General features: G+C 32.5%; 1 protein-coding gene across 1 annotated transcript in view; it reads right to left on the reverse strand.

The window, feature by feature from the left end:
- Positions 1-434: 434 nt before the first annotated feature.
- Positions 435-24,507, reverse strand: part of LOC126972399 (homeotic protein empty spiracles-like) — a 51,037-nt gene continuing 26,964 nt past the window's right edge. Inside the window, exon 3 of the mRNA XM_050819116.1 lies at positions 435-10,334. Coding sequence (XP_050675073.1) covers positions 10,140-10,334 — 195 coding nt within the window. The 3' untranslated portion in view covers positions 435-10,139. The remainder of the gene's footprint in view (positions 10,335-24,507) is intronic.

The raw sequence follows: 24,507 nt of genomic DNA on the forward strand, positions 1-24,507 counted from the left end.
TACGAAGTTGCGGTAGATTCAATAATAATAATATTTTTTTGACATTCATAAGTGTAATTTCTTTAACCTACATGAAAAAAGTGATTTGGATTTGATTTGATAAGAGCATACTCCCACCTTAAAGGCCGGCAACGCATCTCTTGACACCTATTGTTGCAGATGTCCATGGGCGGTTGCCTCACCACTCCCCGTCCGGTGAGCCTTTTGCCTGTTTGCACCCTCTTATATAAGAAGAAGTAGACAGGATTGATCAAGATAGACTGACTGAACAAAATAAAGCATTATGGATAGAAGTGATGGATGGACGACTTAATCAGATCGGGGCAAAGTTACAAAAGGACCAAAACTTACAAAGTTTATATGAAGGAGTTGATACAAGTGACAGAATGGAGGGAGTGCAAATAAAGCGAGGTAAAGTATATAAAAACAAAAACTAAATGAGTAAAAACATATATTTATATCACTCGTTCATTAAATAACTACAATTAATGCTTAAACAAAACCAGGCTACGCTCACAAGCCGAATGTACACACACACTTACGAATATATACACAACTAATTACAATTTACACTACTTATGTACAATATGGCATGTAACCAATAAGGAACAATATTGATATAAACAATGGCTAACGGTTGAACTATGTTGTATTGTATTCTCTATAACATAGCCTTCTTTATATGATTAATGAATGGATGTGTTGCCAGCAATGAAAACTACCAAAGAGAATCATAACGACGATTGCAAAGAACATGTTATCTATGGCTTCAATAATAATGTTCGTTCAACTTTACTTTTAAAAAGGCTGTTGATAATCATACAAATAGTTTCAAGATACATATATTTGAGAAGTTCTTTGGTGGTAATGTTATTTACGGTTAAATGTCAGCTATAGCTTTAAGAAAGTTTATCTTGTGACTGCGAAATATTTATTAGTATATTTAGGAACTTTGTAATGTTATTACAAAACTACAAAACAGCAAATAACACTTCAGAACTTAGAGCAACACTCGTAATGTTTTAAAGCCGGCGCAATTTATTCAGATTTGTATTTAATGTTTCGGTTATTTTCATAAATATGAACGATTTAACCACACGAATATAACTAATATGGCCATAAATATTGATACATCTTAAAAAAATTTCATTTTCATTTTTTGAATTCAAATTTGGAATGTATTTATTATGTTTGATGTATTGATCTTTTCCCGCTATTTCACATATTTTTTCAAGGTTGGAATTATGGCCAGCAGGCACCTTGATATCGAGTCATCTCTCTAAATCTCTTTAACAAGTAGTGACTAAATTGTCCTTCCACCCCAGTGAGTCAATCCAAAAATTCGTGGCTAGACAAATTAAAGCCCTGCATTAAAGCCAAAGGCGGAATTTCGAATATAATTTAATTTGATTTGTTGTGGAGACTCAAATAAATACGTAGAAGTTTTATTAAGATAACATTACAGCATAAAAAATAAATTAATTTTTTATTTGTAACCGAACATATGGCCAGACTAGGTACCTACATTTATCACTAATAGATGGCTTAACATTTAACTGGGACACTTTTGTTAGCAAATAACACTTGCTCACACAGAATTTGAGAATGATAAACATAAAACCCTTTCATTTTTCTGATTATACACATATAATTACAATACAGTGATTGATCACACCATACTTTTTGCGTCATTGTCGTAAAAAAATTGTTGACGCAAACTATAATGTAAATAATTTATATTAAACGGTAATAGCTAAGCTCCATTTCACGAAAGAATACCCGCAGACGACTTGCTGCAGTCATGCGAAGAAATTTTGCTAGTGATGAACAGCCTTGTGATTATAATATACTCTTTGGTCTCTACAGATTTTACTCCTCAAAAGTCAATCAAATTTATTTTAATTGTTTTAATGAACTTATAAACATAATAAAATAATGGTAAATTAGTTATATTTGAATGCTGCGGGATTTCTTTCATGAGACGGACTCCACGGAAAGTTCAACTTTCAAAACTGGCAATTACAGAACAGACCTCAAGCTTATTACCATGTGTTTCTTAGAGAACATATTGATGACAATTCGATAAACTGGTTTTAACTATTAATAATTATAATCCAACCGTTTTACCTAATCTATTAAGTACATCGAAATAAATATATCTATATACATTAAACATCAATTTATTTAATAGCCAAACATTAATATTTACCTAAAACATAGTCATTGAATTTTGGCCATTACGAATTTAATACCAAATTTGAAGACTATAATTAAGAATCTAATAATAACACGAGGGCGAAAAGACGATCAGGACCGAATCGATTAACGATTTCAGTTAAATAACATAATATATATATATTTTAATGTATGACGACAATATTGGTATTAGGAATTGCATAGGTACATACAAACCATTAATACCTACCTCCTGAATTCTGACGGCTTTTAAAATTCACGAAGAACTAAACAGTTTCCTGTTATAATAAGAGATATTAGTATCTCTTAGTATCATCTTGCTTAAACTAAAACATTAAATCGAGGATCAAATTGGTTCGAACTATCTGTCAAACTGACAGTTAAGTCGTGTATAGGACTCTTGGGTTACGTGAAAAACTAAGCCAAGTATTAAAACAATCTTTAGACCCACAGGGAATGATCTAAAATAGTTGGTATGCGTATAACAAACTTATTTAAATACCATGCCCACAACAGTCTCAGAACTACCATAAAATTATTACGTGAATTACCACTCAATATACCGTCATCAAGAACGGTCTGTTGAACACTTCGCGATATATTAAATTTTATTTATGTTTAATAATAATAATGTCTTAATCTTGTTATAATATAGGTATATAAACAGATGCTATTATAGTACACATGAACTGCCACATAACGTCCTAATAAGGTTGCTTTAATAGCTACAGCTGTCTAGACTCTAAAAGACAGGACTTGCCTTCTCATTGAACAAGTTTTTAGAGGGCTGTTATGTTTAATTTTTAATTGCTTGTATTCATAGACTTGGCGCTTAGTACATTTATTTATTACTTTACTAATAGGTACCGTATTAATTGATAAGCAATAAAAACTTCCTTTGTTTTTATCCTAGACCAAGTATAGTAACTAGACATCGGTTTGGCGTGGCCAACATGAGACAGATGATATCCTATATATATATATAGGTACATAATATAACACAAGTGTTCTTTCACTATCACTTTTACATCGTAAAACATAACATCGCACCATATTTCCTTCGATTCTACTTAAAATTGTCACTGATGTTGAATATATAGTCGATATTTCACACGTTTCACAAGTTTTCTGTGCAGCGCTGTCAAGTTTGTTTAGCACACCGGGTGTGCTGACCTTGAAAAAATCGGCACACATGTTGAAACAAAAAATCTAATCACTTTATCTCATTTCTTTACATAAGACTCGCATAAGTTTTTCTTTTTCTCTTGTGAGTGAGACGGAAGCTATCAATAAGTCTAATTACTATACTTGGTCTATGGTTTTTATACATTTTCGAGTCTCGTGTGTTGCTGCTGCTAAAAACTTCCACCACAAGAATAGATGTTTTATATTTTAGAAATGTCATTCAAGATGAATATTGTTTCATCTAGCAACAATAAGTTCTACATTTCAAATTATTAGAAATCACTCTTAAATCTATTCTTGAGCGCAATTTAATTATTTCATAGATAAAAGTCTAATTAATACATTTAATAATACGAAGTATTATAAAACTTTGACACTGAATAGTACATAAATAAATACAATACGTTTTAAGATCATATCATCATTTGTGGCTACATAGATAGATACCTTTGCCTTGCCTTATGGGTTAAGAATAAAATAGATCAGAAATACTTTAGGTACCAATAAATTTACAGTTTCGATTTCACCCAAGGTTGGGAAAGTTTTTGAATTAATCACGCCTTATAACATACTATAATAAGATAAAGAAAGATAGAGATACAGGTGCTTTATTAAAATATCACTAGCAGAAACAAGAAAGTATTTAATAAAAATATATATTTTTAAATAAATGACACAAGATGCAGGTCCATAGGCTAGATTTTGTTGAAAGCTACTCTGAAGTTGTCCAATTTATTATTATAACGAATTGTACTTCCTCGTGTCAATGCACATAAAAACTTAAAAGATCAAAAGCCGAAAATTGCAGCTAAAAATTTGAAACACATATTCCATAAAGATATCCCAATAAAGTCAGATAATCACAAATATATTTATAAGCCTCCCAAATGCTTTGACGACGCGATAAATATTCGATTCACATCGAAGTGCAATCGGTACAATTCCTTTAAAATCGATTCTGCGCAATCAATCTTCCAATAAAGGAATAATGTCGCTTAATCAGCAAATTAATTGCATTCGAGATGTATGTAATTAAAAATTGAGTCCGCTGAATAGATCGTTAAAATATCGACATGGTCGCTAATCGGAAACAGTTAATGAATAAACCATAATCAAAATCAGTAATCAATTATGATTTGCGATTAATTGAGCTGAAAATGAAAACCTATTAATGTAACAAGTGGAAAATTTACTACGAAAATTCTAGACTGCTTCCGACTTTGAGGTATTTAAGACTAATTTCACGAAACAATCCTTATTCGAAACGATCATCGAAATGAGGGTGTTTGTATGTAGTATCTGCATCAATAAACGCAGCCTTGTCGACAACACCAATAAAAAAAACTTGAGAATATGATAAAATACTCAAATCACCTAATTCACATTCCACAATCTGGTATTCACTATAAGTGCAATATCGGTCTTTGTATGGTAAGTATAGGCACATAAGATAAGTTTTTTTTTAATTTTCAGGCCATCTAGTGTTTTAAATTTGAAGTACCGATTACTGTGACTTTGATAGGTAGAATGACATTCATTTGTTGACAGGTCAGTTTTATGTTTGACATTAACAAAATGGGACAATATATTCGAACAGAATTGAGAAATATTAAAAACTTACTTTACTTTTTCGAATGGTTAGTTTTTGACTAAGTGATATAAGTGATATCATAACCTATTTTGAATAGGAGCTCGGAGCTGTGATTTGAGCCCTTTGGGTTTTTTTTGGGGGGAAACATTTGGGGATAAATGTTTCGTAAACCATCCAGAGATAATTGAAGCGTTGAAACGTGAAATCGAAGTTGCCATTGAGGAAGTTCAAGCCAAAACAATCGAAAATGTATCAATAAAACAATAAAATCTGATTATTATCAGAAGTTGTTTTATAACCGATTCAAATTTAAAACACTAAATGGCCCACCCTTTATTTTGTATTCAGAAAAAATTATGGCAAATGAAAAAAGCTACACAAAAATTATAATACTGTGGGAAAATCCAAACAGGAAATTAAATAAAAAAAAACGAATCAGCTTTGGCCCTTTTACTCCTCGAGTATTACCGATGCGCTGCTACTTTTTTACAATAATTATCTCTTTTATCGATGTCAACGACGTCATATATTTACCAACGTTTCCCATGACGTCATTATATATTGTTAAGCAGAAGGAGGTTAATAAATGTTACTACGATAAGTACGTATCTAGAATAACTTTACATTTTAATAATATGTGTAATCAAATAATATTAGTTACCTTGTGATGTTGTCAGTACTTTACAAATGAATTTAGCTGTACTTAGCTACCTACACATGGACGAGTAAAAAAAGAAGCACTCCGCGGCGTGATATTAGCAAGTGAAGCACTGTTATGCTAGTGTGTGTGCGGTTACGGGGGATACTAGTTACAAAATTTTTTCTCCCTTAAATAATCATATATGGCCACAAGTACCTATAACAATCGTTTTTACACTTTTTCACGACGCACGACGGCATTTTTGAAATATTTTATTGAGACGCAAACTGATCTGTCACAGACTATGACAATTCTCATAATAGCCGCCTATCGGCCTGTAGTAGAGTAAGTGTACGTGGGGCTATGTATTTACACGTTAATGGGCTTGTTTTGGTACTACACTGTTATGTAAGGTGACACGGAGTCCTTATTTTTTTACTAGTCCGTGTAGACCTACATAGTAATTTTTTAAGAGTTGACATTTAGGTGTTGTCAATCTCAGAACATTTCTAAAAGTTAGTAAGCAGTTATTACCAAGATGTTATAAAGAATATTTAGGTTACCTAAAATTAGAGTATCTTATTTGTTTCTTCTTATGTAGAGAAATTGCCTGTATTGTATCTGTTATTAAAGAATTTCACAAATATCAATATGGAACCAATCGCTCTATTACTTTATAATCCCACGCGAAAAATCTTACGTATTCAATTATTTAAAAACAAAACCATCAAAAGATTATTACTTGTACAACGAGATGTAAATTCCAATACGGTTTGTAAATAAACATATATTAATACGATTTAAAGCAACATGCGTTATTACCAGGTAAAGTCCAATTGGTGCAAGCTCGAAATATTCGTAATCGGAGCGTCGATCGTAAATCAATGAACAAAGGACGGAAAGAAAGCACAAATTAACCTTATAATCGTTTTAATAAAGCATTAAGTCAGGCGTTTAACTGTTGATACTTACTTACCACACGTAATGTCTGATTCAATTTTGAATTCGAATTGCTGAATATAACAAAAAAAAATGTGTCAGTTGGTTTGCTAAAATTATTTCTTGCGATGGTTTGAATTAATCTTTTCAAGTGATATTAAGGTGGTGCTTTTCAGTTCACGCAAAGTAAATAAAAGTTTAAATAGATTATAGAATGATATGTACAGAAGCTGTAGTGGCAGTTATTGTAAGAGTAGTTTGGCCATGAAGATGTATGAAAAGAGAGATTTACTGAACGCATTTATAGAGCGATTTCAGAATTGATGGGAATAGTTGAAATAAGCCAAAGTTTTTCCTGTAAAATGCCCTGCAAAGATCCCGGAGAACCTTCTTATTAGGGGATCTCGATGACTTCGGGGGGGTTTTAGTGGGTAAAACAAAACTTGACCCTCTTCTAACGTAGAAGAGAGGCCGAAGTGGCTTGAATCTTCATTCCCTGGTCCATGTAATTCATGCATAGGTTAACGTTAACATGTTTCCTCCTTAAAAGAGGGCATCTTGGCGTACATTCCACGATCAGGTAGCAGATATACTGAAAAGAGGAGAGTACCAAGAATAAGAGAGGAAATATAAGGAGGTTGATGAGAGCGGAAGAAACTAAGTACCTCTTTACTAGGCAAAAGTTGTTCCTCAATTTCTGGTTCCCGTTGGGTGTCTGGCATGACTGTATGATAAAGTAGCGAAAATATATTTTCTTAAGTTATATGTCGAAACGAGTTAATTGAACAGTATTTCAGATCAACCCTTGTGCAGCAATATCTGAATAATTGTAACTGATGAACTTACCACGGAATGGTATTTTAAGTAGGGAATAATTAATTTTTAGTTTTGTGATAATTATTTACAGTTATGAATTTTATATATAATGCATGAATAGTTCTTGATAAAAACTGAATTCACAATGTACCTACAAATTTACCGAATTAGCCTACGTATGTGTGTAAATCTGTCCAATATTTAAGCACTTCTGAATATCCCGTTTTAATATTTTTCATGGCAGAATGTTATATTTTTGAAGTGCATTTTAAATTCCTGACAAGTTCTTAGCGTTGACTTCTAAACGGATAATATTTCTACTATAATATGTGTCATCTAGGTGTAATTGTGGCTGCATAGCGTTGCACCTTTGCCTTACCATATGAGTCAATAACAGAGTAGAAATATTTCGTTAACTAGAAAATCAAATTCGAAATCAATCGAACTGCAGCCTAACGAAATTCTCTAAGATAAAAGAATTTAATCGATTGTATGAAACGTGCAGTCATTGACAGATTGGCAGATGACGGATATAATCTTGTAAGTCGAAACCCACTACGTTTAAAGCAACTGTTCGCTTTCAAACTTAGCCGAATTATACCTTGTTGCCAATCGCCATACTGTAATTACTACTATTTCAAACTTATGTCAAATCACTGCACGTTTCATACTAAACTAAATTTCAATTTTTACTTAGTCAGTCCCGCCTCTTATTACGTAGTATTTACATCCTCTTTAATACTTTAATACAATCTATATTAACCCAATCTCTTACGCATACGCCATAATAGGTATTTTATTACAAAAATGTTACCCGCGGGTAAACTGCGGTACACAGCTCATCTTAGATCGCAAATGTATAATACATTACCTACATGCTATATTTTTATATTGTGGCGGCAAATACTGTCGAGATATATTTTGCTAGGCCATACGATATATTAATATGTTGTTGGTGTAGCTATATTTAACAATAGTGTTGCCATATATCGCTGTAGAATATAGCCCGTTTATAAGCCGCTTTAATGGGGAATGTTTATGCATTAATCATTAATGGAAGGAAACAATAGCGAAGTACTCACGCTCATGTGATTCCAAATTAAACGATTTATTTTCACAAGCCTGTGCTTCGTACCAATTATGGAGGGTCATTCCTTCATTGACTCTGACGACGTGGGTGGTACGACATGATGTTTTTTAAACTACCAAATAAATCTTTTATAAATTACTGTCCCTTGTAGGCGGCACTCGCGGCTACCACACTGGCCTTATTGATATAAAATTACTCCGAGACTGGATGAAAATTTTAAGTACATACTTTCGAAAGAACTTGAAGCACTATAGGAATACAATGTGAAAGATAGCAAGTATGCAAAACAATGTGGAAGTCATCTACGTAGTCTACGTAATATATACATATTATGACTTTTAATCAAATTGTGAATTATTATTTCAACGTAGGTATGGTTTCTTGTATCAAAACGTATCAAAACTGTTCAACTGTTCTTTCGAAACGCTAAGAACCGTTGCGCAAGTCTAGTCTAGTAGAGAAGTCCGAATTGCTAACTTTAATCCTTTACAAAGTATTATTATTATACTCGACTTAAAAATACTAGAAACCTGATTACTAAAGATTTTAATGTCATAATATTGTATGTTCTTATTCAATATTTAAGATCTTTTTTATTTAAAGTTGAATTCATATTCTCTCTTTCCTGACAATTAATATATGTCATAACATCCATTCTAAACAATTTACAAAGATAACTATAAAGTCTATAGAAGACAATAGTTTACGTTACACCGACATGAACTTTGATATCTCTAAAAGACTATTTATTCTCAACACAATAAAAATACGCTTCTATTTTCTGACACTGCCCAATAAAATTTGTTGTATCCTTATTCGTAAAATGTTGCTTCGATAGAATTATCGATATAAAACAAATACTTGAAACGTATCGGAGCAACATCGGGCGCGTGAAAGCTAACAAGACATCTATTGATCCTAATCGAATCCCGACGCGCATAGACAAATAGCTGTTCAGAACAATCGTCAACTATAAACAATTTCGTTTCGAGCCGAGCAATTACCGAACGCGATCTCAAACTAAGATATGGGTTCTGAACGCACCTCTTAATAATAGGCCCACAAACGACGTACAATCTTCATCTATATCTCTCTGGCGTCTTTTTCCAACCTCGTACATTTTGACATTAAAAGCGACTCCATCTCTTTCTATTGCGTCCCGAAACATATTCCGTATCTATAGTTTGAAATCAAACTGTCTAATTATACCCACATCACTGAAGGGTCGCATCAAAGGTATTTTTAATTAATTTAATACCAAAACTATTATAATGCGGCCAATTTTGTTATCTAATAAGTCGTGACGTGCTAACAAGAGGTCGTTTTCGACGCCATTTTGTAATGTTAATTTAATGACACGCTTGCATTTGAAGTGACGGTTATTGTATTGTGATAAATTGGGCGATGAAATTGCTAAAACGATAATGGTTACTATTTAATTCTACTTCCCACAAGGCATGGCATACGAATGCAGTGTTGTATTTAAATCTTATAAGTCATTATAATTAATCAATCATCTCTTTAGGGTCACCATACATTATATACTTATACAAAAAAAATTCACATTCATCTTCTACCCACAGCTGGGAGTAATATTGCCAGTTAATAAATTATTACATATTATAATTGCTTTATCTATACCTAATTACTAATATTTACAATATTTGTGTCCAGTCACTGTTTTACGTTTCATTTTCACTCTCACTTAGTTCATCCATGTCCATATCGATTAGTTCTTCATCATCATCGTCGTAGGAGTTGTTAAAATGACTTTCATCTGGCTTATTGCTAGATGAACTGGATTTACCAGTTTTCGCTTCTTCTTCTTGCTGCATCCTTTTATGTTTCGTTCTTCTGTTTTGGAACCACACTTTTACCTACGGACAAAATAATTATTATTTAAACTTTGCCACATTTTATTGTATTAATATGTTTTAATAATACATACAACAAACGGTACACACCGTAAGTACTTAAAGTAATTCAAAAATATTATTTTAAATTCAATGTAGTCAATAATTTAGATAAATGTAATAAACTAAACCTAATTAATAAAAATTATGCATTGATAAATCATCACTTAAATAAATAACAAAAACATAAAAACCCACGCTTCTCAACATCAACCTACGTATCTCAGGTAGGTACTAATTTATATCTCCGTAGATTAATTAAAGATTCAAGCTAAAAGTAACGCGCTTTTGTATTCTAATTTTATAAAGAGCGGAAGATAATCATTTTCAACTTACTTATAAAAGTAAAAACTTATTCAAAGAATGTTAATCCTAATTCTCTGCGAGCCGAAATTTATTAAGCAGCCAATTATATTTTTTAAAGTAAGTAGGTTTGTGATAAGGCATGTTTCGTTCAGCCACAGTCACGGTTAATCTATTTTATGTATTACAGTATATACATACCACAGGGAGCACGGGAAATCCGTGCAGGAGAGAATTAGCGCAATTTGATTTTTATTATCTGGATGTTTTAAGAAGATTGGGGAATTCTCAAAGGCTTATCACAGTTAAAATTAATTCTACGCCAAAGTACATAATTCATATAAAAAGTAAGTCTGGCCGAAAACCAGATTCTGATTAATTGTGTAAGTAGGTGTACTACTGCCGGCTCATTTATCGACAGAAAAAAAAAGTCATCTAAGTGCACTGACGTAGATAACTAAAAGAAAACAAAAGTAGATATGTGTGAAAACGGTTATCTACTCGTATATAGCACAACTTCTTGTAGTAGACAAGTAATAAATCACTCATAGGAGGGGAAGTTTACACAAAACCCATATCATATTTCAAAAATCCATTCAAAGAAAACTATTGTAATACAAAGCAGATTTCCCGCGTAAAAATACAGCCGCCATCTTGTTTAACAATTTGTCACGTGTTTAATGGCTTGTATAATCTATGCGCTGTGTTAGCTTTGTTCGGGGTTAAGGAAACGCCGTAGTTTGTCTATGGGTTCTGCTCAGAAGTGTTTGCATGAAATTCAATCGAGCACAACAACAGCACGTCTAACATGGTTTTAATATCGTAGGTGTTGATCTAATAATCTATATTGAATAACATGTAATCCATTAACTCAAAAACTACTTCACCGATTTTTCACCAATTGTAAAAATTATTTTACTGTGTTTTAAAATACTTTCACCGTTTTTAAAAATTCTTTCACCAATAGTATTATTATATTAAAATGGGTTTTACTTTCTTTTTTTTAAATACATTAGTCATCCTTAAGAAAATTGCAATCATTTAACCCAAGCGATCAAAATTTGCCTGTAGATACCCCTTCTAAAAATATTATATACCCTATTCAAATGGGCTTTACTAAGCGCTTTTGAATGATTATAAATATTTTATTTATATTACTAACGGAAAAAGAAGAGCTCGTGAGAAGAACATACAAGAAACTCAACGGCCACTCTTTTAAATTAATAAGTATTTAATAATTAATTAAGTAATTTACAATAGCTGTAATATACTTACATAACGCATGGACAAGCCATTGGCAACATAGGCACCGACATAAAATGACTATTTTATTATCAAAACGCATCGAGACGATTACCAAATATATGATTTATAAAATGGGGTATTATTAGAATGTTTTCTATAATAGCATTGATAAAGAAAGTTTTGAAAATAGATATAATAATACACCTAAATCTGTATTTAAATAATAATTTTATACTTGCAACTTGAGAAAATATATTTTGTAACGGTATACCCAACAAGTTAGTGCCAATAATTGTTAAATGTATAATGGCAATTAATTCTGGAGGAAAATTTTATACGGCTTATGGACTTGCACAGCGTGCCAATAAATAAAATTAAAAAAAAAAGCAAATTTGATAGGTAGGTACTTAAAAAACGAACAACATGGTTCAAATTATTAAAAAAAAAGATTAGTTGGGAGTTATTTTGTTTTGAAGCGGTGGTAGTGATTAAAGATTAATAATTATATATTTATTAAATTTCTAACAATAATAACAGCAGAATTAAAATAGCCAAATAGTAAGTATTTCTTTGAGCCAGCAGGCAGGTGAATCGTTTCTATTGGTTTAAATATGAATAGTGATATAATCTATATATAAAAATGAATTGCTTTTCGTTAGTCTCGCTAAAACTCGAGAACGGCTGGACCAATTTGGCTAAATTTGGTCTTGAATTATTTGTGGAAGTCCAGAGAAGGTTTAAAAGGTGAATAAATAGGAAAATGCTGCTAAATAAAATAAAAACAACAAATTTGTTTTTCCTTTGATGTGACCATACATAATTTCTATGAGAGAATTTATTGACGCACGGTTTGACAGTTCTGCTGTGAAACAATTTCATTACGACAGCAGGGTGCATATTTTACGAAGTAATTTTTGATGTTATGATATATTATTGACAAATTCATATAAAAACATTATTTTATTTATTATATACAGAACAACGTCTGTCGGGTCAGCTAGTTATAAATAAAACTTTAAATAAATATTAGTTTTAATTAAGCCATATAGTGAGCTATGCGTGTATTTTTAAAGTAATTATTTCAGATTACGAGACATTCGGTTTCGTAACCGATGGACCACCCTTTACCTTATGAGAAAAATATGTTAAAAGAATTGCAAGAGGTAGTCGGATGTTAAGACTCATGAGTTTCCCCGCCGCTGTGGTACCCACCTAGCATCTTGGCAAAGAAGTCATCCACTTATAACATATTACAAAACAGCCCTACTACAAAGTCTGTCTGTCTGTCAGCGGGCTAACATTTGAAATCTTGACAGAGTTTTTTGTTGCTATAGCAATATAAAAACAAAGATGGCGGATTCGACGCCATTAAAAATAGACTCCATGAAATAATAAAATTTCATTGCAATAAGCTTAGATAATTTATTCGTCTAGATAGAGCCTTTTGCTCTTAGACAATGCATGAAAACAGGCCATGTTTATTGCTTTAATGCGAATGACAGCTACGTCGTACACTCGCGATAACTTAGACTTTCGTTAGACGTTAGACGTTCGCCGCTGAAAATAGAGACTTACAGTTTGCCACTATTTTCGACGTGTTCACAGCTGTCACAGTCTATCTAGAAGTTTAAATTATAGTATAGTAGTTAGTAGAAATTATTATACCTTGCCCGCTTGTCCGAAATTCTTCCCACCCCATTTGTTTTTAACATTTAACGATCTAGTCGTTCAAAACAAAGATCTTTTTAGTTTATGGTTTAAAATAAACTTGCCGTTATTATAAGTAAAATATACCTAGCATCAATGGCCAATTATTGACGCTGTACTGAGGTTTAAGGTGTATTTAACAGTGCTATAAATAATTCTCAGCGACGACAGTAAGAATACAATAACTTACTTAAAGACCAGATAATAATCTTACCGAAGCACTAACTATTACTGCACAATACCTTATGTGTTTATACCCGTTTTTAGCGGCAGTAAATTTCATATTTACAACGCCAAATCACCATTTTAACTTGATGTAGAGACGTAAGTTGTTTGAAACATCAATGTCGCAGTATTTTGTCACTCCCAAGCAAAATGGTTTATGATTGTAATTTTTACTAATAATAATTGTAGGTTTGTACAATGTATATTTGTTGTGAGAGATAGCTGATGTATTTAAGAAGATCTGACTGCGGTAAAACTTTTTTAACTTAATTAGATACTGTTTTTTAATAAATGGCGATCATTTTCCACTATGAATTTCCCAATTTATTCGTATTGCCGTAATTTGGCACACCATTTCTGCACAATTCACTCAATATCCGAAACGTTGCAACATTACCTAAGTGTGGCAATGTATATTTTGTGTAGATGTTAATATGATAATGATGATGACAGTAAAATGAGTACTCCTAATATTAATTTTTTTTTCAATATATAGTGACGTGCCCTTTTTGTCTAATGTGTTGATTCGTATTGTTATTTTGGTAAACTTTTATACACACATTATGCAAATAAAGAATTATTGTTATAATCTTATATATAAAATTCTCGTGTCATGGTGTTAAACATTGAACTCCTCCAAAACGGCTTGACCGATTCTAATGAAATTTTGAGTGCATATTGGGTAGGTCTGAGAATCGGACAACATCTATTTTCATCCCCCTAAATGTTAAGGGTGGTCCACACGATTTTTTTATATTTTATTTTTTTTACATTTTTTTTAAATTTGATTATGAGTCAGCATTAAAAAATACATACAACTTCAAATTTTCACTCATCTACGATCAACAGTTACTTTTGTATCGCGATTTTAATACCGGCAATACAACGTTTGCTGGGTCAGCTACTAGTTGCTGTATGTATATAGTAGGTACATAGAGTCACTTTCTTACATCACTATTACTTTTTAATTTAAATTACTATTTTAAGCCGCAGTCGATGCTGCTTGAATAAACATTGTTTCAATATAATAATGAAATTAGTTACTAAAATTTTGTTTACTTTTCTAACACAACGCATTCTGTCCTGCTCTAACACGGACCATTACCCACCACACAAAGGGTGTAAGGAAACGTCTAAATTGATATTTGATGTCGATATATGCATTACTAATGTACTGTGACGATGTTATCTTACTTAAGGGATAAGCCCTCGAAGCTACCAGAACATTCTGGATAATTTAATTCGTAGTCAAAATAAGGGATCTTATTGAATTAGCACCCTACTAATGCCATGGGTTAACTTGCATTCGGCACAGTTAATCTCGGGCTATGTTTGTAGGACGAAAAGTTAACGAGTTCCACAATTTTTGGATACTTCTTTTAGCGCGTTAGGGAAAAATTATCAGAGTGAATTTTTTGGATGCGCGCGCACACAGTCACGCAAATTCGACACCCTTACGTTAGTTGGTCAACAAGACCAATTGTATCATACTTCAGCTACCATAAGCCTCTTGTAACTCATGTGTTTATTTAAGAACAACCAATGGGTGCGAATTAAATAAATTTCAATAAGTATATTAAGTTAAAATTTTAATTATTTAAGTAAAATTTTCATTTCTTTTCAATTGTATAAAATAATTTAAATATATTTAAGTAAATAATGCGGTTTAATAATATTTTCATTAATTTTATAATAATACCTTCTTTATTACATAATTGTTTTCTATAAGAACGTAAAAAAGCACGAGGAATAAAAAAAATAAGGATTTTTATTTTGTTACATACATTTGCATAAATTATTTTTGATAATAAAAGAGAATGTATGTGGGTGGAGGTATGTGTGTATGTTCACTTAAGGTTAAAGAACCGTTAGCCCAATTGAAATGTTATTACGTTAGTGCCGGATAGATGGCGCTGGTGGCAGTGTTTTTATCTTTTGAACAATAGGTAGAATTGATACAAATTTTTGTATTTATGTATGTGGCAGCGTTGCAAAACAGGTAGATTTATTTAGGTGAATCGAAGCGCTTCGAGTGTTTGATGAGACATAAAGAAAATAAAACATGAATTGTGAATTTTTCTTTTATTTTAAAGCAAAATTATTTTGAGAAAAAGTGACGGGAGGATTAAGACATTACAAATGAAAGTAAACAGTAACTGATACGCTTTGCCCATTACAATGCAGAGCCACTCAAGAAATTTGATTGATCCCAAAAATTTGAGCGGCGTCGCAGTTGTGCTCCCTAGTAATTTCAATAGCTAACCATCTGCCTGGCTTCCTGTGCTAAGATACCTCCCACTAGTAAATTGACTGACAATTAAAATTACTAAAAAAAAGTATTCAGGTATTTCAATTTTATCTGTAACCATACCTTTCTACTGCTATAGGTACTTGCTAAAGGTTATTAGAGCTGCCTCATCATAAAAAAATACAAAACATCACTGAGTATTATAATTAAAACAAATCAAATTCAATGAAACGTAAACCAATCACAACTTTACAATCATAACTTTTCCCATTTACCGCCAATTGCTTGTTTTCAATTACATACGATAAATCAAAAATTTAATATTGTATGTAATATCATCCATAGTTATCGGTGATTCGTATTTTATACCGAACAATAAATTACTTTAACTTGCTTCTGATAGCGGAAAATTGGATTGTTTTGAGTAAAAATTATGTTTAACTTTGTTTCATGACGTAAAATTGTGTTTTCGCTTACTTAAATTCTTGAGTTTACAATTTTATGTAACCCTTTAGAATATTGCACTTAAGGCTTCTTACGATGAACTAAGTTATTCAAAATTTTCTACAGCCCATTATGTACTTGCCCATTATGTATTTAATAAATGGTCGCATCGAGTTGGACGTGTGTTCTGACCCTTTATATTATAGTTTTACTAGCTGACCCAGCAAACGTTGTATTGCCGATATTAAAATCGCGATACAAAAGTAACTGTTGATCGTAGATGGGTGAAAATTTGAAGTTGTATGTATTTTTTAATGCTGACTCATAATCAAACAAATTAAAAAAAAAATTCGTGTGGACCCTTAACATTTAGGGGGATGAAAAATAGATGTCCGATTCTCAGACCTACCCAATACAAGTCAAGCCGTTTCGGAGGAGTTCAAAGTGTAACACCATGACACGAGAATTTTATATATTAGATGAATAAAATATGTGAGCTTTTCAAAATTTTTATTAAATCACTGTCAGAAAATATTCTAGACGAAGCTACTTTTCTTACTCGACCAATCCCGTTTTTTGATGCATCCAAGTCTCTATATCCTCGTTTGGTTTTGATAACGATTGACCCCCTTATTCATAATGTTCCGCTAACTTTAAACAGCCGCTTAGGAGTGCTTTTTCTCATTCTCTTAGGTCAATAGAAGAAGACAGAGCGAGAATTAGCAAAGCTTTAAGATAGCAGACTATTTGAATAAGGGGGTAAGTATTTGATAGTCCCTCGAGACGCTAGAGTTCGAACCCCCGGTACAACCCATCAACTTAGACAAACTTTCCACTGGGACGAATCACAGCCCCCATTAATAGCCAATTGTAATGAGATTTACAACTGTTACATAGTTGCTGCAGTAAACAGTGCCAGACTTAGCAAGCACGGGGCCCGTAGTAAATTCTTTCAAAGAGACCTCAAAATAATAGGCTACCGAGTTTCTGACGTGGATTGTCTTACAGCCGTTTTCAGTACCCTATCTATCTTTAGTTTAACTTACTAGAGGTAAACAAATCTCTCCTTTTACGCTTACTTACATTTCAATTAGCTATCGACATAAAGCATTGGACTATAACTATGGATATATAAGATCTTGTAATTAAACGGTGACAGCAATGTATCCGTAACTAGAGATACGTTATTGAAAACGACCGTTAGTAGGAAAAGTTATATCATTTCACGTTTTTGTGACATCGAGTGAATTGAATAAACTTAATTATATAATTGATAAGTTTCACTCAAAAAATTACGCTCAGGCAGATATGAAGGGGTTTAAATTCTATTCAAGCTCTAAAAGTTGATGCATCCAATATAGGATAATTTATATTTATACAGTTTATTCTTAATTAATTTTAATTATATATTTGGTATTTAAAACACGTTTAACTAACACAATTCACATATCGGATGCAGCACCTTACAGACTAATTTGTTTTGTATATTACAGACATTGTAAGATATAGATTGAATAGAATGGCCGTTGTGTTTCTTGTATGTTCTTCTCACGCGCTCTACTCGTTACGAACATATGGTAGACACAGTAATTTAAAGTGTAGATTCAAAAGCGCTTAGGTTAAGCCTAATTGAATAAAGTTTCATCATTTCAGCCGGAATACGTCCACTGTTGTGCAAAGGCCTCCCCCAAAGATTTCCACGACGATCAGTCCTGCTCTACCCTCATCCAACCTCACCAATCAGTCCATCTTGTCCCTACCAACACTACGTATTCCGGTACGTCGCAATTTGAGGACTTTATAGCCGCAAAAGTTTATTTCACTTTAAACATTCGGGGCCTTCTTTCGCGTGGGGCCCGTAGCAATTGCTTCTTTTGCTACGTGGTGAAACCGGCACTGTTAGTAGGGGATAATGGGATTGTTTTTAATAGAAGAAGATGACAAAAATAGAAGATGGCCACCTGACGGTATGATCACCAAAGCCATCTGAAACCAGAAGAATTCGGGTAACACCAGAGGAATCCCAAGTCCAATCCAAGGTTTAACAAGACGAATTATTTCACTACTAGAAAGCTACATTATATCTCAGTGCTAAATCTATTAAGATTTTTTATCCGATCCTACTATTTCAGGAACTTTTTAATTTATATTTTATATATTTATTAAAATTTATAGAAATAACTACGGATTAAACTCTCCCATATGTGTAAGCTTTAATAAAATATTTAAGTTAGATCATAATATCGATATTTTTTAAATTTAAAGTTTAAATATATATTAGTAAGTAAGTAATTAGGAGTAAATTCATTACTTTTATTTTTTTTATGTTTTTAGCATTAGTTTAGTAACGTTGTGCATACCTTTAGATATGTAAATAGTAACACTTATGAATGTAGAAGAATTCAACGTCTGACTGCACACATAAGAAAGAGAGAACAGTAGAAAAAAGTTATGAAATGAAATCTTGAATGAAAGTAATTTTCTAAGTATAATAGATACTATATAGATGTATATAGCATTCATATCAGGATACTTAGTAAAAGAAAAAACAAAAATATGATTTAATTTTAATATATTTCATATTTCCATAACGGCATCCCGCACATCAATAAATTTAAAAGGTGACATTAACAAAAACGATCCAACTAAACAAGCTATTAAACAATTAACGTCTCTATGCAAATTAAATCGCTCACATTTTGTTACATAATAAACTTCTGAAAGAGGCATCTGCCATGAACTCACCAGCTAGTACTAAGAGAACTCTCAATCAATATGTATCAAGCTACAACCGGGCTCTACCAAACTGGTCCTATAAGCGTCATAAGTCTCCGCAAACAATTGCTGTAATAAGGACGAAATCATAACTGTACTGAATAAATACAGGGGTGTCATTCAAACCCCGAAATACGATTAAGTACTTATGTACCCCATTATACACCCACTGAATTACGGGAGCAAGACGTAAATACAACAAACGGCGCGATAGAAAGAGATGAGCTATGAAGGGGAGATACGCAATTAAGGGGGTAGAACGAGAATTGGGCCAAAATTTAAGCGGAAAGCTATTTATCTGTATATTACTTTATTGTAGATCCATTAGTGAGGGAGAGGGATGGACGTATACGAAAGAGTGGGACGCCATTATGCGACAAATTGGGGTTGTTATAAAGTTGCAATTTTTGCGCTTCACAATTCCCCCGACTATTTGCGGAGATCTGTTTAGGGTGTATGCACACTGAAGCTTTTGTGAAACGTGATACAAATTTAACTATTTTCTTGTTATAATTTTATATAAAATTACAATGATTTATAATAAATTACAAATATATCCGAACTATTGTGTTTAGCGAAAACTTAAAATCATTTGGTATATATTATTGAAAATAATAGAGGAACTTACTAGATGTAGGCAAACTTTGGCAATAAAAATCCATCGTTTATTAAATTAACTAAATTACATTAAGTAATAATATACTATATCTTTTTAAGCTTTAGTACAAACCCGAGATAAAAAGTTTTTTTCTATTTTACGAAAGACGTGAAATATTAAAAACAAAAATAATAAAACAGTCTGAAAGACAGCGTAAATATTCCCCTAAATATTATTAAATTAAATAAAAAAAATCAGACAAGAATCTTTCCCAATTTTTTAGTCTTAATTATTACAATTTTTTTTTGAATCTTTCCCAATTTTTTAGTATTAATTATAAAACTTAAAAATATATATTACTATACACACATAATAATAATATACCTATAAAATAATAATTTTGTTACAGGCTATAGAATACCAAATCCAGTTTGACCCGTGTGAAAACACCCTAAGTAAACTAGAATGAGGGTAGTCTATAAATTTAACGGTGCAGTTACAAAGATCAATTGGTTGTTAATAATGTTCTTTTGTGATAATATAATTGGGGAATGGCGACTCCATCGGTTGGTAGTTTACTTGCAATTATGATTAATGTTTACTTTTGAAATTAACACTGGGTTAGAATGCGAGTTGTTCTGTTGGGTCGAGTTCGTTTTAGATTTCAACGTAAATTAATACTGTCATTATAATAATGTGATAATAAATTGGATAATTTATAGTCGTCGAGTGTATTATTATATTGTTAACTAAATTGTATCTAATAACTCACAATATAAAATTTGATTTCTCTAAGTAGTTGATAGCTACTACTTGGTAGTTCGCTTGGTTGTGTTTCTCTTAGATCATTTTATATGAATAGATCGACGATGACAGCTGTGAAAATGTCGAAAAAAATTGAGGTTGACAGTTAACTTCTATTTTAAGTAATATTCGCACACTAGCACAATAATAATAATAATAAATGTTTATTACAGACACACATCCAAGTTGCATAATTTTACAAAGTCACAATTACAATCAGTCGAAATTATTAAGAATTACAATTATTTATGAATAATAAGATATTAACATGCACATATACAATGTGACATACAAATCGTAAGACGTAGCTTGTCACGGACACTAAAAGTAATAAACCTGGCCTGTTTTCATCAGTTGTCTTGCAGCAAGAGACGTATAAATTATCTAAAGTGTGTCTTCTACCACGTTTATCGCGGAGATTGTTCCGAAGAGCTATTAGACCTAATTTTATCTGCCGAATTCTACCTTCGCAGGACACGCTACATACTTGGATTTCATCCCAGTCATCTGGATGTCAGACGTTCTTCTACAGTGCGGTTTTCAAGCAAATTTCTCCCACATACAACCAAACTATAGAATGCTGGTATATACGGGGTCTCCAGGACGATACGACATGAGTGCCTTTAAGATAAGCGCATACACTTCTCTAAAAGGCCGGCGAAGCTATTGTCATTTTTCTTCCATAGTAAATATAAATAAGAATTTATATATGCAGATATATATCTTGTAATTTAATATTAAAACTGTCAAAAAGACGGTTAACAATATCTAAGAACCATTCTATCATAAAAAAATTGAAGGAAAAGCAGACTGCAGGACAAATATGAAACAAATGAGTTATTAATACTTAAGCCTTGTTAAAAACAGATGTAACTTATCCACATGAGAATTAATCTTCATTTATGCATGCATTAATGCAATTAACATCTGACGGCTGGCGTAATTAAACAATTTTTGTTAACAAATGCAAACAAACCATATATTATTCTGTAAACCACAAATTATTGTAGCTATTAATTAAAGAGGGGTATTTTTTTTACTAACGTGTGTGTTTGTTTGTAATGGCTTATGAATGTGTTAACAGAAGCCAAAGTGGCTGAATGGTGATCTGCCTTTTAGACATTTAAAAAAAAAAGCGAGTGATACAGAGTTATACCATTGCAGGTACAAGATATAACACAATGTACTTTGCTATACATATACTTAAGTTAAAACGTAAAATTTATTTTATTTTATGTGTGTGTATGTTTATATATTATTTTAATTTATATCTTATGTATGTTAAAAGTTATGTGGTGGACTTCTGGTTCGTAATACATATTAGTTTTATGATGTACCGCTAGGACTTATACTTATATATAGACTGGCTTTTGAACAGCTTATTTATTTTTGATATGATAATAGAGATATTTTAAACCATTTTATAAAGGCCTCTACAACAATATTACGTTTGTTTTAAATAAATTTGAATTCAGTATTACATTTTAACAATTCATTACGTTTTTATATTTATTTACCCTACACATAATGTATAAAAACCATTTGAGAATAAACCATTTGTGTTGATTTATAAATGAATACATAACAATATTTTAAATGTGCAGCCACTAAAATAGTGGAAGGATGTGATTTACACAGTAATAACCGTTATCGTTAGTTTCATAACCCGAACAATGTCCTATAAAGTTGTATCCGGAGCGAACCGGAAATGGAGCTGTCCGGACATTGGAGAGGATATAACATTGCCAGATCTTAAAATTTATTTTGCCGATTTAACGTGTGATATATTCAATGAAATTATTTTAAATATAGCTGCTTTCCCCGCATGTTCTTTGCTAGGATCGCTTTGCCGGATTATTTATAGAACATATTATTAATAATGAACGAATGCTACGAGTATCTTGGACACAACGCCGCACAAACGTCTCGATACTTGAAGAGCTCAAGGTGAAAGAAAGGCTTTCATCTATAGTCAGAGCCCGTATCCTCAGATACTTCGGACATATCACGCGACGTGGAGAGCATGCCATAGAGAGACTTGTTGTTCAGGGAAGGGTCAACGGCAGTAGGTCAAGAGGACGCTCCCCTATACGCTGGACAGACCAGATCAAAGATCTAACCAATACTCCCCTCAACACATGTGCCAGAGAAGCAACAGCCAGGGATAACTGGCGTAGAATCGTTCGTCGTTCGACGTGACCACGACTGCTCTGTCAAGAGTAATCCGACGTAGAAGAAGAAGAATTATTAATAAATAGAATATGGCTGTTTCAAGAGGTAGCTTGCCAGCTTTTTCTGCACCTTACCTACACATTACGCTCGTAATGTTATTTAATAATTCATTTTTATGTAAGTGTTAATGCTTGATAATCCTGGTCTAATTTTTCATTTTATAGAAAAATATTTATAAATTCTAGAGGAAGTACTTAATTCAATGTTTTTGTGTAATTAATGATTTTGATCAAAGTGTAAACAGTTGTTGATCTTGGTCATTTGACTATTCCAAATTCTTGGGTTAATAATATCACCCAATAATTTGGAATAGTCAAATTGGGGGAAATTAAGTACTAATTTATAGTATTTTTACTCCAGTTCTGTTAAATATTTTATACTTAACGGATTCGTTGCCCTTATAGAATTTCTTAAACATTCCCACCACCTAAAACTTGGTAATTTTCCGTTAGATAAGACAGCTGAAATTTTAACAGAATGTACCAACTGTTATAACGACAAAGAACCAAAATGGACAACTACAAAATGGTTACTATCCAATATAATAAAAAAATTACATGTTTTTTAAATTCTAAAAAAAAATTCAAAATTCAATTTCAATTCAAAAAAATTCAATTTAAGAAATATATGGAACGCAGACGTGGTCGCTAAGAATGGGAGAGGGCTATGCTCGGAGTTTCCCTGCGAGATCGGATCAGAAATGAGGAGATCCATAGTAGAACCAAAGTCACCGACATAGCCCAGGTAGTTGCGAAACTAGAGTTGCAGTGGGCAGGGCACATAGTTCGACGTATAGATTGGGCCGCTGGTAGATGGTAGTGTTGGTAGGCACCCCACAAGATAGATCGACCATGGGTGAGGAATTTGTCCAGCAGGACAACTAGTCCGTCCGGACGTCTTCCGGCTGAAATGATGATAGTAGTACTATTTAACCTGTGTACTTCTAATGCAGACAATCCATCTATTATAAAAAAAAATCCCTGCAATACCCTACCCACTATAATACTTGTACGTACTATTATATATTCGTTATCTATAGTAGTCCAGTGGGAGGCTCCTTTGCACAGGATGCCGGCTAGATTATGGGTACCACAACGACGCCTATTTCTGCCGTGAAGCAGTAATGTGTAAGCATTATTGTGTTTCGGTCTGAAGGGCGCCGTAGCTAGTGAAATTACTGAGCAAATGAGACTTAACATCTTGTCTTAAGGTAACGAGCGCAGTTGTAGTGCCGCTCAGAATTTTTGGGGGTTTCAAGAATCCTGAGCGGCACTGCGTTGTAATGGGCAGGGCGTATCTGTTACCATCAGCTGAACGTCCTGCTCGTCTTGTCCCTTATTTTCATAAATAAAAAACTCCTAATGCAGACAATCCATCTATTATGTAAAAAAATCCCTGCAATAGTACTTGTACTATTATATATTCTTTGACTATAGTACAGTACAGCGCAGGATTCTTGAAAAGCGTAAATTGTAAACACCGCGTGACATAAGATGTTAACTCTTAGTAGCCCAGTAATTAATAACCTATCGCATCTCTTACAACCAAAACACAGA

The sequence above is a fragment of the Leptidea sinapis genome, chromosome 26 (genome assembly GCF_905404315.1).
Source record: "Leptidea sinapis chromosome 26, ilLepSina1.1, whole genome shotgun sequence".
Classification (NCBI taxonomy): domain Eukaryota; kingdom Metazoa; phylum Arthropoda; class Insecta; order Lepidoptera; family Pieridae; genus Leptidea; species Leptidea sinapis.